Genomic DNA, 13,548 nt, shown 5'->3' with positions numbered 1-13,548 from the left:
CCATAAGTACATTTGACTGGAAATTTTTTAAACGTTTGATTATTTAATGCATCCTCTGAATGCAGCTGGCCAATAAATTATCTTATGAACCTCAGTGACTGCAATGTTTTGAGTTCTTAAATAAGTGTTGTACACTGTTCCACACATCAGGAATATTAGGGTAAACTCAATTTACATTTTAGGGTGGGAGTCATCTATAAGCAAACAAATATTTTAAAATAATAGAAAGGAATAGTAAGTGGTACAAAAAATATGGTAGGATAAGAGAAAATAACAGAGGCTCCTCTCTGAGGCAGACACGTGAGAGAAAACATGCCAAGAAGGTAGCCATGCGAAGATCTGGAGGGAGAGCATTCCAAGCAGAAAGATGAGCAGGTACAAAAAGCCCTAAGCCAAGCGTCCAGTACACGCTTGGTGTATCCGAAGAACAGAAAGGCCAGTATGGCTGAAGGACTGTAAACACAGGAAAGAATAAAGAATGAAAAAGCTGAAAGAGATAAACAAGGGCCAGAGGTGTGCCAGAAACCCAGAAATTCTAGAATAGGCTTTCTTATTATTTAGACCCTTATCTGCTTCCATAAACTAATTTACACAACTAGAAATAGATTTTATAAAAAGCACTTCACAGGAGTAACTTAAAATAGTTCCTTCAGTTTAAGAGTTCAGCTCTGAGCTTCCTAGAAAACAAGGAATCTAGTTTAAAGGAAGTTACATGGCTGGATTTTTTTTTGGGGGGGGGGTCTTTATCTCTCTTCCCAACAGAATTTCTGGAATAGGAAGTAATTTGTATAAAAGAAAATGATACTAAAGGCATGAGGGGAAAATCCTGCTTTCCTTTGAATTATTCCTGCATGTGGTAACAATGAAAACAGCAAGCAAACGTAAAAGATTTCCCCACATTTGAATAAAGTTTTCTTACCTCCAACATGGCAACTAACTCTGATTTGGAAATGCCAATTCGGTCTCTGTCACAACTGTCTACTACATAAATGACTGCATCTGTGTTTGAATAGTAACATCTCCAGTATGGCCTAAAGAAAATTCAGAAAGGGAGAATATATTACTATTTGAAAGAAAAAGAACCTGCTATGTTAATTTATATGCTAGGACTTGGCAATGATGGGGAGTGGGGAGATCTACATGCCAATCTTGCCACCCCCCCATGTTAGAATCAATGCCATGATTGTTTCTGATGGTATGTATCATATCCTTCAGATGTAATGGGGGTGGAATGATAAACATTAAATCACAGGATCAAGAAGTTTCAAAATGAGTTCAGACTTTAAGCTAAGAGAGTACTTTATAATCAATCTATAAAATCACTAACTGTACTGAGATAAAGTTACACACAAACCTTACTGTTACATCTAATAAATCTCTAACTAGGAACTCTTAAGGAATGGATTCTTAAAAAAACTTTTAATATGATTTTATACAGCAGACATTAAATTGACTACTGAAGACTTCACGAGTAGAAATGGCTAAAATTAGAGAGGGATTCAAAAGTGGTTCAAAAAATAAAACAAGTTAAAAGGCAACAAGATGTCTGGAGAATGTACTACTTATGCTTTAAGATGGCAGGTACCATAGTGAGCAACACTGACATTCACCAAACATTCACAGTTGCTATGCCAAGCACAGAATGCTAGGCAGGAGACCTAAACTGTAGAGGGCATTTATGTTCACATTAGCCCTAAATGTTGGATTTTATAAAAATGACTTTCAGTCCACAACAGTCCATTTCACAAAGTGACAAGGACTAAACGGAAGACCCTTTCTAGTTAAAAACTACTTAACTAATTAGATCTTGAGATTTTCATGAAAAAAATTTCCATTAAGGTGATATCTGAAGAACTGGCTTCCTTAAATTTTTTTAAATTTTAATTCAATTGAGAGAATAAGCAGTTTTACCTTATTTTAAACTAGGTGGCTCCCATTTAAATTACAAAAGAAAACATATTTGGTTTACTGCTCTTAACCTTAAAAGGAACAATAAATGTTCAACACTACAAAGTAATCTGGTCTCTGTGGCATACCTGATACTTGTCTGTCCTCCTAAATCCCAGACTTGGAATTTAAGGTTCTTGTATGTTACCGTCTCAACATTAAATCCAATAGCTAGAAGAGAAATCAAAATCGGTAGTATACGTAGACTAACGCATTCTGTCTTCAAAGTATCCAAACCAATTTTAGCAGTTAATGAATTACTACTGAATCGCATTATTGGTTAAAATATTATTCCATTTAAGACAAAACAGTTGCTGTGCTATACACACATACACCATCAATTAGCAAGATCAGCACCATTTTCACGTTATATAAGAATCCCCAGTCACCTCTGCAATATAGAATTTTTAGCTCAACGGAAACCCTACTATGTTAAATTCCCTGTATAATACAATCCTGGCGTACAAGTGTTTAGAGGTTATGCTTAGGAAGAACAGCTGCAGATGTATTACAAAAATGGAATTTTGATAGGCAGCAAGTAAACAGGGAACAAAACCAAGAAAGCCTAAATTCTAAACTTCAGTGGGTAAGGATTCAGCAACAGCTGTATATCGCTTTATGGAAACTGGGTTCTCGAAGTGTGCCCATCTCACAGACCCTCTGCAGACTTCCTCAAGAGCTCATCTGAAATAAGGTCATGGCTGGATGGCCAAAGGGGAGGTGTCCCATCTCTTTTCCCTGCCATCCTTTTTAGGTGGATCTCTAGCACCACATGGCTGAGGCAGGATACTATTTTCCTTGAAAGGAATCTACAGAAGGGTGGAGAGGATGCTGAAAAAACTGATCACTAAGATTTTAGAAGCTTAAAAAAATCAAAGTAAAAAATGACTTATAGTTACAACTGTACAATTAATTTTGTTTAAAATTTTAAGTCTATATTGGTAAATGACGCTAATGAGTATATGGTAAGCATTCCCTATCACAACTAAAAAATAGCTGTAATAAATCTGGGTGAAAAACTAAAAAGCAAGTTCATGATGTCTCCCTTAGAATTAGGTAGAAGTGTAATCACCATCTTTACCTCGATTACAAACACTGTTTATATGCACAGGACAAGAGTATGCTGTAAAGCATATGCACTGAAATGCAATCCAATGGGCTGTGTGCACTGCAGGGGCCAAGACTTAACTACAATAGAGATGGGTGACTTTGAGAAGCAAAAACCAAGAGAACTGAAATTTACTGAAGGTGGCACAAAGAAATAACAGATGCCACAGGGTTTTAAAAGTTCTTTGTTCACAAAACCTAGACTTTTTTTTAATCTGGAAATTTAAATACTAACTATAGAAATAACCTTGAGTGACAGAGTGATTTTAGAGGCATAATCTAATACTCTTGAGCAAACTCTACGAACTCTTACACTTAGTTTAAATATGTTAATCTTCTCTAAGTAAATTCACATCAACAAATTTAAAAAGTATAAATAACAACAGTATTCTCATGTAGGCAAATAGGACTGGTTGAGAATATTCTTCTAAGATATCAACAACTGATTTAAAGTTGATGTGTTTCTTCTCTTGATATTTTTAGGTACCAGATTAATTCAACAGTCTCTTCCACTCAGTTCTTTACAAGCAATCAATACAATTATTTAAGAGAAACAAATATTAATTAAAATAGTTACAAATACAGGCGGGGAAAAAAGCACTTCAGATGCAATAATACCACTTAACACCTATATAATTCTTTAAACAGGTTTACGAAGTATTTTACGTACTTCATTTATTTTCCCCTTAAAGTCAGTTGGTATTATCTTCATTTTATCAATAAAGATATTGGCTCTCAACGAGTTAAGTAGCTTAACTCTAACTAACTTTAAAAATAGCTCTAAACAACAAAACCCAGTACAGAGGTTTACAAATTGCCTCTAAATTTATGAAAATTAATGCTTTCAATATTATGTCCACACTACAAGTTTACAAACCTTACTATATTAAAATCACATTATATGAATTACTTAATCAGTAATAAAGTTAAGTTAGATGGAAAACGAAACCCCTACAATTAGTTTATCATACGAACACTTACTAGGAATAGTAGTAACGACTTCTCCAACCTGTAATCTGTATAAAATTGTAGTTTTTCCTGCTCCATCTAATCCCAAAATTAAAATCCTCATTTCCCGGGTTCCAAACAGACTGGAAAAAATACTTGAGAAAAAGCCACCTGAAAAAAATAATAAAAGAAAAAACGCATTCAATATCAGTTTGCGAACTAAGTCCACAAAACATTTAATCTTGCCCTTTGAAAACTATACCAAATTAAATAATACTGTAATATTCTCCTCAATTCTTAGGTGCATAAGTTTGCTCCCAATGATATATATTAATCAACATCAAACAAATAATTACTGACTGTCACCACGTCCTAGATACTGTCTCAGGAAGGCACAAGAAAATATATTCCAGAATAAGAGAAACAGAACCACTGTCCTCGTGGAACTCTTTTTTTATGTAAAAATTTTTTAAAGATTTTTATTTATTTACTTGAGGAAGAGAGAGCAAGAGCACAAGCAAGGGGAGCAGCAGAGGGAGAGGGAGAAACTGACCAGGGAGCCTGATGCGGGGCTCGATCTGAGGAACCTGAAGTCATGACCTGAGCCAAAGACAGGGCTTAACCAACAGAGCCACCCAGGCGCCCCCTGGAGCTCACTTTCTAATCATGAGAATATACAGACCTTAGCATGGCCTCCTCACAACCCATAAACACCAAAGGACAAATCTGAATGACAGTGGGACAATGACGTCCTCACATGTGAAAAGCAATTATTATTACTGTACAGTAGCACCATCATAACTACCTTCAAACACTGAGATTTCTCTGTAAGCAATATGACTTGCAAAAGAAATTGAGACATAGAAGTCCAAAATAACAAAACCTATTTTTGAGAGAAAACTCACTTAAAAAAAAAATAAAGCCACATTCAATGTATCATGAAATATTTACAGAAAGTTTCCTATACGTAAGGTATTGTGTAATATTAACGCACTTGTGAAGAGAGTGGTGATTATCAGAACTACCGATGATTGGTGATGAATGACAGAATGACTGAATGATAGAATGGTGGTTATCAGAGGCTTGGAGAGTGGGGGAAATGGGAGAGATGTCAGTCAAGGGTACTAACTTTCCTTATAAAATGACTAAGTTCTGGAGACACAATGAACAGCATGGTAACTACAATTAATCAATGTATTGTACACTTGAAATGTGCTAAGAGAGTAGCTCTGAAAGTGTTCTTACCAAACACATAAAAAAGCTAACAGTGTGAAGTGACAGATGTATTAATTAGCTTGATTGTGGTAATCATTTCACAATGTATGATATCAAAACATCACACTGTACCCCTTAAATACATGCAGTTTTGTCATTCATACCTCAAGAAACCTGGTAAAAACTAAAATTAAAAAATTATACTTTATCTCAGCAAGGCCTCCTGATAACAGATTAAGGTGTTGCTTCATTTGGATTGCATTTAAATAAGAAATCCCTAAGAGTAAGGAAGGTGGTGATTTAGTCTTTATTATTCTTTTTACAACAAGAGAAAGCAGTTTTTTGTTTTTTTTTTTAAAGAGAGAGTGAGCGCAAGCATGGTGGTGGGGGGAGAGGGAGAGAGAGAGAATCCCAAGCAGGCTCCACACCCAGCACAGACCCAACAACAGGGCTGGATCTCTCTACCCCGAGATCATGACCTGAGCAGAAATCAAGAGTGGGAGGCTCAGGGGAGCCTGGGTGGCGCAGTCGTTAAGCGTCTGCCTTCGGCTCAGGGTGTGATCCCAGTATTCTGAGATCGAGCCCCACATCAGGCTCCTCCGCTAGGAGCCTGCTTCTTCCTCTCCCACTTCCCCTGCTTGTGTTCCCTCTCTCGCTGGCTGTCTCTCTCTGTCAAATAAATAAATAAAATCTTTAAAAAAAAAAAAAAAAAAGAGTGGGAGGCTCAACCACCTGAGCCATCCAGGCGCCAAAAAAGAATACATATTCTTTTTTAAAATACATTTTTTCTTCAATGACTACCAGAAAAAAAGCACTTTGGCCCTTCCCCGCCAAAGCCATTAGAGAAGATTAAAAAAAGTTACATTAATAATATAAGAAAATCAGCTGACAACTGAAGTGATGTCACACGCAATACATGGTTATCTGACAAAGAAATGGCAAAATTAGGAGCCACAAGTCTGGGAAAATGAAGACACATGGGCCAGAGAACCTTGGGAAAGTGTAACAGAAAGTGTGTAACTTGACAAAATCCTTTGTACCTTTTTATACCTTAAAAAACTGGGGCACCTGGTTGGCTCAGTCTGTACAGGATGTGAGTCTTGATCTGGCAGTTGTAAATTCAAGCCCCATCTTGGGTGTAGAGATTACTTAAAAATAAAATCTTTAAGGAAAAAAAAAAAAACTGAAGGGAGTTATGGAAAAAGACAGGAAAGCACTTACGATGTTCCAGGGCAAGAAGTAAATCCCCCGGAAAATGGTAGAGGAATTAAAATAATCCAAAGAATTTATATCATTTGGACAGGTGTAAACCAGTTTAAAAATCTGCACCTTCATCTGGGTTCCAGCGCGGAGGGAAGCTAGCTATAGCTGGTGCTTGTGATGACAACATAGTGCCCTCAATTAGCACTCCAAACACCGATATTAAAATTTCACTCACTGACCAGTAATGACCAGTACCCTCCCCATTTCCTTCTCTACCTTACCCTATCATCTACATCAAAAGCTACAGATAAGCAGGCAAATGCCAAGTTGGCTATGAAACATAGTGAGCAACAATTCCCTTTGCATTTTTTAAACTGACGCAATCCCAGGGACCAGGAAGAGAGAATCAAGCTTCCACTGTGGGGTTGGATCTCATCTTCCACGCAAGAACCCTCAGCGCACCTGCGACTGACAAATTGCCAAGCTTCTCAAAGCCAACTCTACCCCCAAGTCGAGCTGGGTCTGAGGAGGTGAGGGAAAACTTCCTAGTCAGGGGAAAGGGCTCAGGGCCGCGTTCCCAAGCCGCAGCGCTCTCCGGGCCCGCGCTGTCCCCACCTCCTGACCCTTCTGGGATGAAGAGGACAAGAGTGAGAGCCGGGGCGAAAGCTCGAGGCAGGGTCCACCCCACAGGTCAACAGCCAAGGTAAGTTAAGTCCTCAGCGACCCGCCCCTGAAAAGCTGGCTACTGTGGGCTTCCCAGGCCGGCCCCTCTCCTCCTCCTGACCCCAGCCCTTGGCCGCCGCCCCTCCAGCGCGCCCGGGGGCTCTTCTCGGATCCCTCACCCATGATGAACCGCCTGTCCGCCCTTGTCGGTGGTAGTCAGAAACAGGCCCCGTCCTTGGCAGCGACTCCTATTAGAGCCTCGGCGCCGCCACCTCTGCTCGCCTTGGCCTCCGGCTGCGGCTCCGGCTCCCAGGCGGATCCCTTGGAAGTCCGGTTCCCCAGCAACTTCCACGTCGGACTCCCGGCGGGGGCGGGAGCGACGGGCCGCGGCGACTACGCGCCAGGAACGGCGACCTGAGCGTCCGCGTCGTTGCTTTCGACGAAACTTCCCGGCGCGCTAGGTGGAACCCAGAGGATTAAAATATTTAAGGACCCCAAATCTGTCTTGCTTCTGTTTTCTTGTACTGAAAGGGCTTCCAAAATAGAGAAATTCGAATTCTCATTTTAAATTCTGACACCCAACAGTGGCGAATCTGCCAACCAAGAATTCGAGTTGGGCCTCGATGCTGCAGCCAGACTGGACGCCAGCACAGGGTGCAGCGTCGCAGAAGTTGCAGGTCCTAAAGCGCCCTGCGGGGGCGGCGCACCCTTCTCTGGGTGCTTTCTCCCACAAGGAAATAGGACTACGTAATAATAATAGGAAGAGCCCCGCGCGGCCAATGCTAGTCAACCTTACACCTGAGGCCGCTAACTGGAGGTTTTTGGAATCGCAGTGGCCTGTAGGGTCAGCGTTAGAGTCTTTCACCCCTTTCTTCCACTAACTGAGCCACTGACCACCTTTCTGGGATAGGCAGTACGGAGGAACTGGTTCAGATCACAAGGACTGAGGATCTGTTCCCTCCAGGGCCCTCGAGAGTAGTGCCGGTCTTGACAGGAAATTGTATTGGGTGGAAGGAAGCGATATTTGGATGATGGGAAGAAGGGATTCTCCTAGACTAATCTTTTTAAGGGTTAAGCGCGCGTGTCTTAAAAATGCGTAAAGGTACACAGAAAGGTAAACTTATCCCTAGCCCCCAATCCCACAGTTCTTCATAGAAGTCATCATTGTAAACTCTTACTTAGGTTTCCTCCCAAATATAATTTTTGCATACTATTTTTTTGTAATTTTTTTCTATTTAATTCCTTTTTTTATAATAATATTTATTATGTTAGTCACCATACAGTACATCCCTGGTTTTTTGATGTAAAGTTCCATGATTCATTAGTTGCGTATAACACCCAGTGCGCCATGCAATACGTGCCCTCCTTACTAACCATCACCGGTCTATCCCATTCCCCCACCCCCCTCCCCTCTGAGGCCCTCAGTTTGTTTCTCAGAGTCCATAGTCTCTCATGCTTCATTCCCCCTTCTGATTACCCCCCCCTTTCTTTATCCCTTTCTTCTCCTACCAATCTTCCTACTTCTTATGTTCCATAGATGAGTGAAACCATATGATAATACTATGTTTTTTTTAAAGTATTTTTATCCATTCAACAGAAGTTTATAGACTGTTTTGTTTTTTACTTTAATTTTCAGACCCCCTCCAGCTAGGCATTGAACTGGATTTGCCTGTTGCTCTCACCTCCTTCCCTGCTTCTAAATCATAAATTCACAGAAATTTTCCTTGCGAGGGAAAGTTTGGTTTTATTTGTTTTTTAATTTTATTTATTTGTTTGTTTTTAAGGAGAGGGTTGAGCGACTCTTTATCTGAACACCTGGACCTTTTTAAGATTGTGCTTTGTAAGCGTTATGTTGTCCCAGCTGTTGGACTTCAATGGGTTGAGATTCCACTGACCTTTTTCACCTGTTCTTCATCCTCCTCCAGTCCATGTCTTCGCCAAGATTAGCTACCGCCACTTGGCAAATCTTGACCATTGCCACTTTAAATTTTGTCCATGTCAGATTTATGTTTCCAGTATAATGCACATAGTTGTCTGAAAATACAAATTCCCTTTAGAACTAAAAGGAAAGATAAGCTGAAAAGTTTATATTTGCACTGCATGTTCTGAACCAAATAAGCAAATGAAACCTAGGTGAGGATGCTGTGTAAACTGAAGTGCTATATACGGATTAAAAAGCATTGTTAATACTATTAGGTGGTATTTCAGCCTTTTATAATGTGTGTTAAGCACCTAATTGCAAGTCACTATGAAAACAGTGTAATAAAAACCAAATAACCCTTTAGGTGATTTGATCAAAAACCTTATTTTTCTTTAAAGTTGTATTCATTTGAGGAGGGAGGAGCAGAGGGAGAGACTCTTCAAGCACACTCCTCTCTAAGGGCAGGGCTGGATCTCAGGGCCCATGAGATCATGACCTGAGCTAACCTGAGTCAGATGCTTATGACGGAGCCATCCAGGTGCCCCCAAACACTTTATTTTTAAATTTACCCATTTAACTCTGCTTTGTTAAGATTTGATCTCATTTCCTGGTTATATCAAAAACTCTTCTCCATTCTCAGAAACCTTTGATCTAAAGAAAAATCCCCAAATATTAAGATATTACCTTTAAATTTTTTTCTGTGTGTAGATATAGAACAACTAAAATAACTTTCCTGAACACTTACTATATTCAAGGCCTTATGCTACACCTATTAAATAGTCTAAAACAATCCCTACTCTCAAGGGTGCACTCATTAACCCAAAGGTGTTTAAGACAGAAAATGTAAATGGTTTCACAAAGTGCTGAGACGTTTATAAAAGCAAAGCTATAAATAGCTTAGGGAAACTTAGCTAATCTTTATTGGTGATGACATTGCACCACTACATTCTCCTCCCTTCTCTCAATTCTCAATTCCTAAGAGTAGAGCAGTTCCTACTTTCATAGGAACATAGTTTTCAATGTGTTAAGGAAAATTTAAGGTTGTGAAAAGTAAGATAACAAAACCTCAACTCCTGTATCTTTTCTGATAGGAAAAATAGTCATTACCTAGGAAAGATACTTATCTTTGGGGCAATATCATTTTTCAAAAGCTGGTCATTCTTATTAATATTGGCCTGGTAATACAGTTCCTACTTACTAAAAAGATACTTGCGGAAACAGAATTACAGCAGCATTCCAGAATTAAAGCTAAATATTTAGATTGTAAGTCTGTGGAATTTTATCATTCAGATAAGCACGTAGAATTGACCTCACCTTTCAAGTCTTTGCTCAAATGTCATTCTATTTAAAATTGCAACCTACCCAACATCCTCCTTGTCCTGATGTTTTCTAGAACTTGCCACTAAACATATTATAATTTACTTATTTATTATGCTTATTACATATTGTCTGTGAATGCCAATATTTCTGTTTTATTTTTTTTTTTCACTGTTTTGTTCTTGTACTTGGGCACTAAAATATTTGTTGAGAGAATTTGTTGAATTATAAAATAAGTTTTTAAGGCCAATGCCATAAGCGTTAGTTAACTTAAACATATATTGTGCAATATTATTAAACGTGTTTCCTAAAATAGATATATCTGAACCACCTGTCATAGTGATAAAGGCCACACGATCATTTTCGAGGTTGTCTTATTTGAGGAGGGCCACCAGGGGGTGGTGTTGCTGCAGACTAATTCTCCATAGACTGCGATCAATTGGTCCAATTAAAAGCTGAGTGGATAATTTAATCCTTTTCAAATCTCACAGTCCAATAATAATTTACTAAATTTTAAAATGTGTATGTTTTAATGCAGTCCAAACAAGTAAAACAAGTTCAAAAGTCCTTTGATGATAAAGTCACAATAAAATCAAAGAAGTTCAGAATTTTAAAGCTAAAAGGAGCCTCAGTTCCAGCCACCTCAATTATAGATGAAGTAGAAACAAGCAGAGAAACAGAGCCAGGACAGCAACCCTGATCATTTAACTTCCAGGCCCGGAGTAATGAGATTATGATGCTTTCTGTCAACTGAGCCATGATCTATACATTTGGTAAATTGATTTTCGAACACATGACCATAACTGGAGAATCCGTAGTTTCCAAAGTTGGAAACAACATTTCTGTATGTTCCATTACCTAGTGGTAGTTACATCCTTTTGCTCAGATCATATTCCATGAAGCGGAAACTATGAAAAATAATAGATATATAATAAATATAAGTTTCAGAAGAGCTTATCATACTGTTTATTTATAATTTTATTTTAAACTAGGGAGCATTTTGAAATCATAGGTAGGTGTGTGATTTTCACAAAGCAAAACATGTATTTATATTTCAAATGTTTCCTTTCAATGACTTGTATTTTGCCAATAGAGAAGAACTTCTCTTTAAAGGTTTTTTGTTTTTGTTTTTGTTTTTGTTTTCTTGGAGCGCCTGGATGGCTCAGTCAGTTAAGTGCCCAACTCTTGATTTTCAGCTCAGGTCATGATCTCAGGGTCATGAGATGGAGCCCCACGTTGGGCTCTGCCGTGCTCAGCAGGGAGTCTGCTTGCGGATTCTCTTTTCCTCTCCCTCTGCCCCTCCTGCCACCCCCCTCTGTGCGCTCTCAAAATAAATAAATCTTTTTTTCAAAGTAAATAAAATAAAGCGTTTTTTTTTCTTATTGAGATGTAATTCACATACAATAAAATTCACAATTTTTAAGTGTACAATTAGGTGACTTTTAGTCACTTTTAATATGTTCACAAGGTTTGCAATGTTCACCCAAATTTCAGAGCATTTTCATCACTTCGAACAAAAACCCTGTACCCATTAGGCAATAATTCCCCAGCTGACCCCTCTGCTAGCCTCTTGTACCGTAACCTCTAATCTATATTCTGTCACTAAGAATTTGCCTATTCTAGACATTTCATGTAAATGTGGGACCGTACAATATTTGCCCAATTTTTGTCTGGCTTTTTTACTTAGCATAATGTTTTTAGGGTTCATTCATGTAACAGCATTTATCAAACACTTCATTCCTTTCTATGGTGAATAATATTCTATTAAACGGATATACCATGTTCTGTTTATTCATCAGTTGATGAATGTTTGGGTTGTCCTTGCTCTTGTCTATTTGAATAATGATGCTATGAACATTTGTGTACTAGTTTTTGTAGGAGTAAGTGTTTTCAGTTTTGTGGGGTATATACCCAGGAATGGATTTGCTAAATCATATGGTAACTCTAATTTTAACTTTTTTTCCTATGTTTAACTTTTTGAGGAACTACCAAACTTTTCCAGCCGCGTTGTTTGCTGAAACTGTTTTCCACCATTTTACATTTGCATCAACAATATTTGAGGGTTCTTATTTTTCACATCCTCACCTACACTTATTTTCCACTTTTTAAAATCTAGCCATCACAGTAGGTATAGAGTGGTATCTCATTGTGATTTTCATTTTAATATTCCTGATAACTAACAATTCCTCACAACTAACAACATTTTCATGTGCTTTTTGGCTATATGTATATTTTCTTTGGAGAAATGTCTATTCAAATCCATTGCCTACTTGTTTTTTTTTAAGATTTTATTTATTTATTTGACAGAGAGAGAGACAGCCAGCGAGAGAGGGAACACAAGCAGGGGGAGTGGGAGAGGAAGAAGCAGGCTTCCAGCAAAGGAGCCTGATGTGGGGCTCGATCCCACAACGCCGGGATCACGCCCTGAGCCGAAGGCAGACACTTAACGACTGAGCCACCCAGGCGCCCCCCATTGCCTACTTTTTAATTGAGTTATTTATCTTTTATTGTTGAGTTGTAAAACTTTCCTATATGTATTCTGGATATCAGACCTGTATCAAATATATGATTACAAATACTTTTCCAGTTCTGTGAGTTGTCTTTTCACTTCGTTGATAGAGTCCTTTGATGCACAGCTTTTAATTTGGATGAAGTCCATTTTACGTATTTTTTCTTTGCTCGTGGTGTCATATCCAAGAAACTATTGCCTAATCCAAGCTCATGAAGATTTACGTCTATATTTTCTTCTAAAAGAAAGGTAAAACAAACAAAACCCCCCCAAATCTGGTTTACTCTCTCAGCTTCCCTATTTCTCTGTTCGGTGACCCAAATTCTACCTTGCCTTACCACCTCTGGTTAATGCAGACTTGCCCCTTTCTCTGTCCCTCCGTCAGCCTCATAGTGACCAAACCCTAGTCATTGTTCCTTTACTTCCTACTCTCAGCCAGTAGCTACTTAACTGATTCATCTGTTTCTCCCCACTCTCCAATACCCTTGAACACCACCATTTTGCTTCTACTAGAAGTCCACCATGTACTGGGTACTCAATAAATGTTAACTGAATAAAACTCATGTTAATTTCTCTATCATAAGCCTTTAAAACTCATTTTACAAAGATGTTTATAATTGTTGGTTACTTACTCTTGCAGAAGACCGTGAAGCTCTTACGTGCACGGCCTTTCTTATTCTTCTCTGTATCCCCAGTGCTACTGCACTGAAGTCCCGTG

General features: G+C 38.6%; 1 protein-coding gene across 5 annotated transcripts in view; it reads right to left on the bottom strand.

Moving 5' to 3' along the window:
- Positions 1-7,760, bottom strand: part of ARL1 (ADP ribosylation factor like GTPase 1) — a 34,424-nt gene extending 26,664 nt beyond the window's left edge. For all 5 annotated transcript variants that reach the window (XM_057316154.1, XM_057316157.1, XM_057316155.1 and 2 more), the window contains exons 1-4: positions 7,263-7,760; positions 4,036-4,173; positions 2,037-2,118; positions 920-1,031 (exon numbers count right to left, since the gene is read on the bottom strand). In XM_057316154.1, the coding sequence (XP_057172137.1) occupies positions 920-1,031; positions 2,037-2,118; positions 4,036-4,173; positions 7,263-7,266 (336 nt within the window). In that variant the 5' untranslated portion in view covers positions 7,267-7,760. The remainder of the gene's footprint in view (positions 1-919; positions 1,032-2,036; positions 2,119-4,035; positions 4,174-7,262) is intronic.
- Positions 7,761-13,548: the final 5,788 nt, after the last annotated feature.

Source organism: Ursus arctos, unplaced genomic scaffold, assembly GCF_023065955.2.
Source record: "Ursus arctos isolate Adak ecotype North America unplaced genomic scaffold, UrsArc2.0 scaffold_21, whole genome shotgun sequence".
NCBI classification, from domain to species: Eukaryota; Metazoa; Chordata; class Mammalia; order Carnivora; family Ursidae; genus Ursus; species Ursus arctos.
The sequence above is the reverse complement of the archived record's forward strand: the minus strand, read 5'-3'. Positions and strand labels throughout refer to the sequence as shown.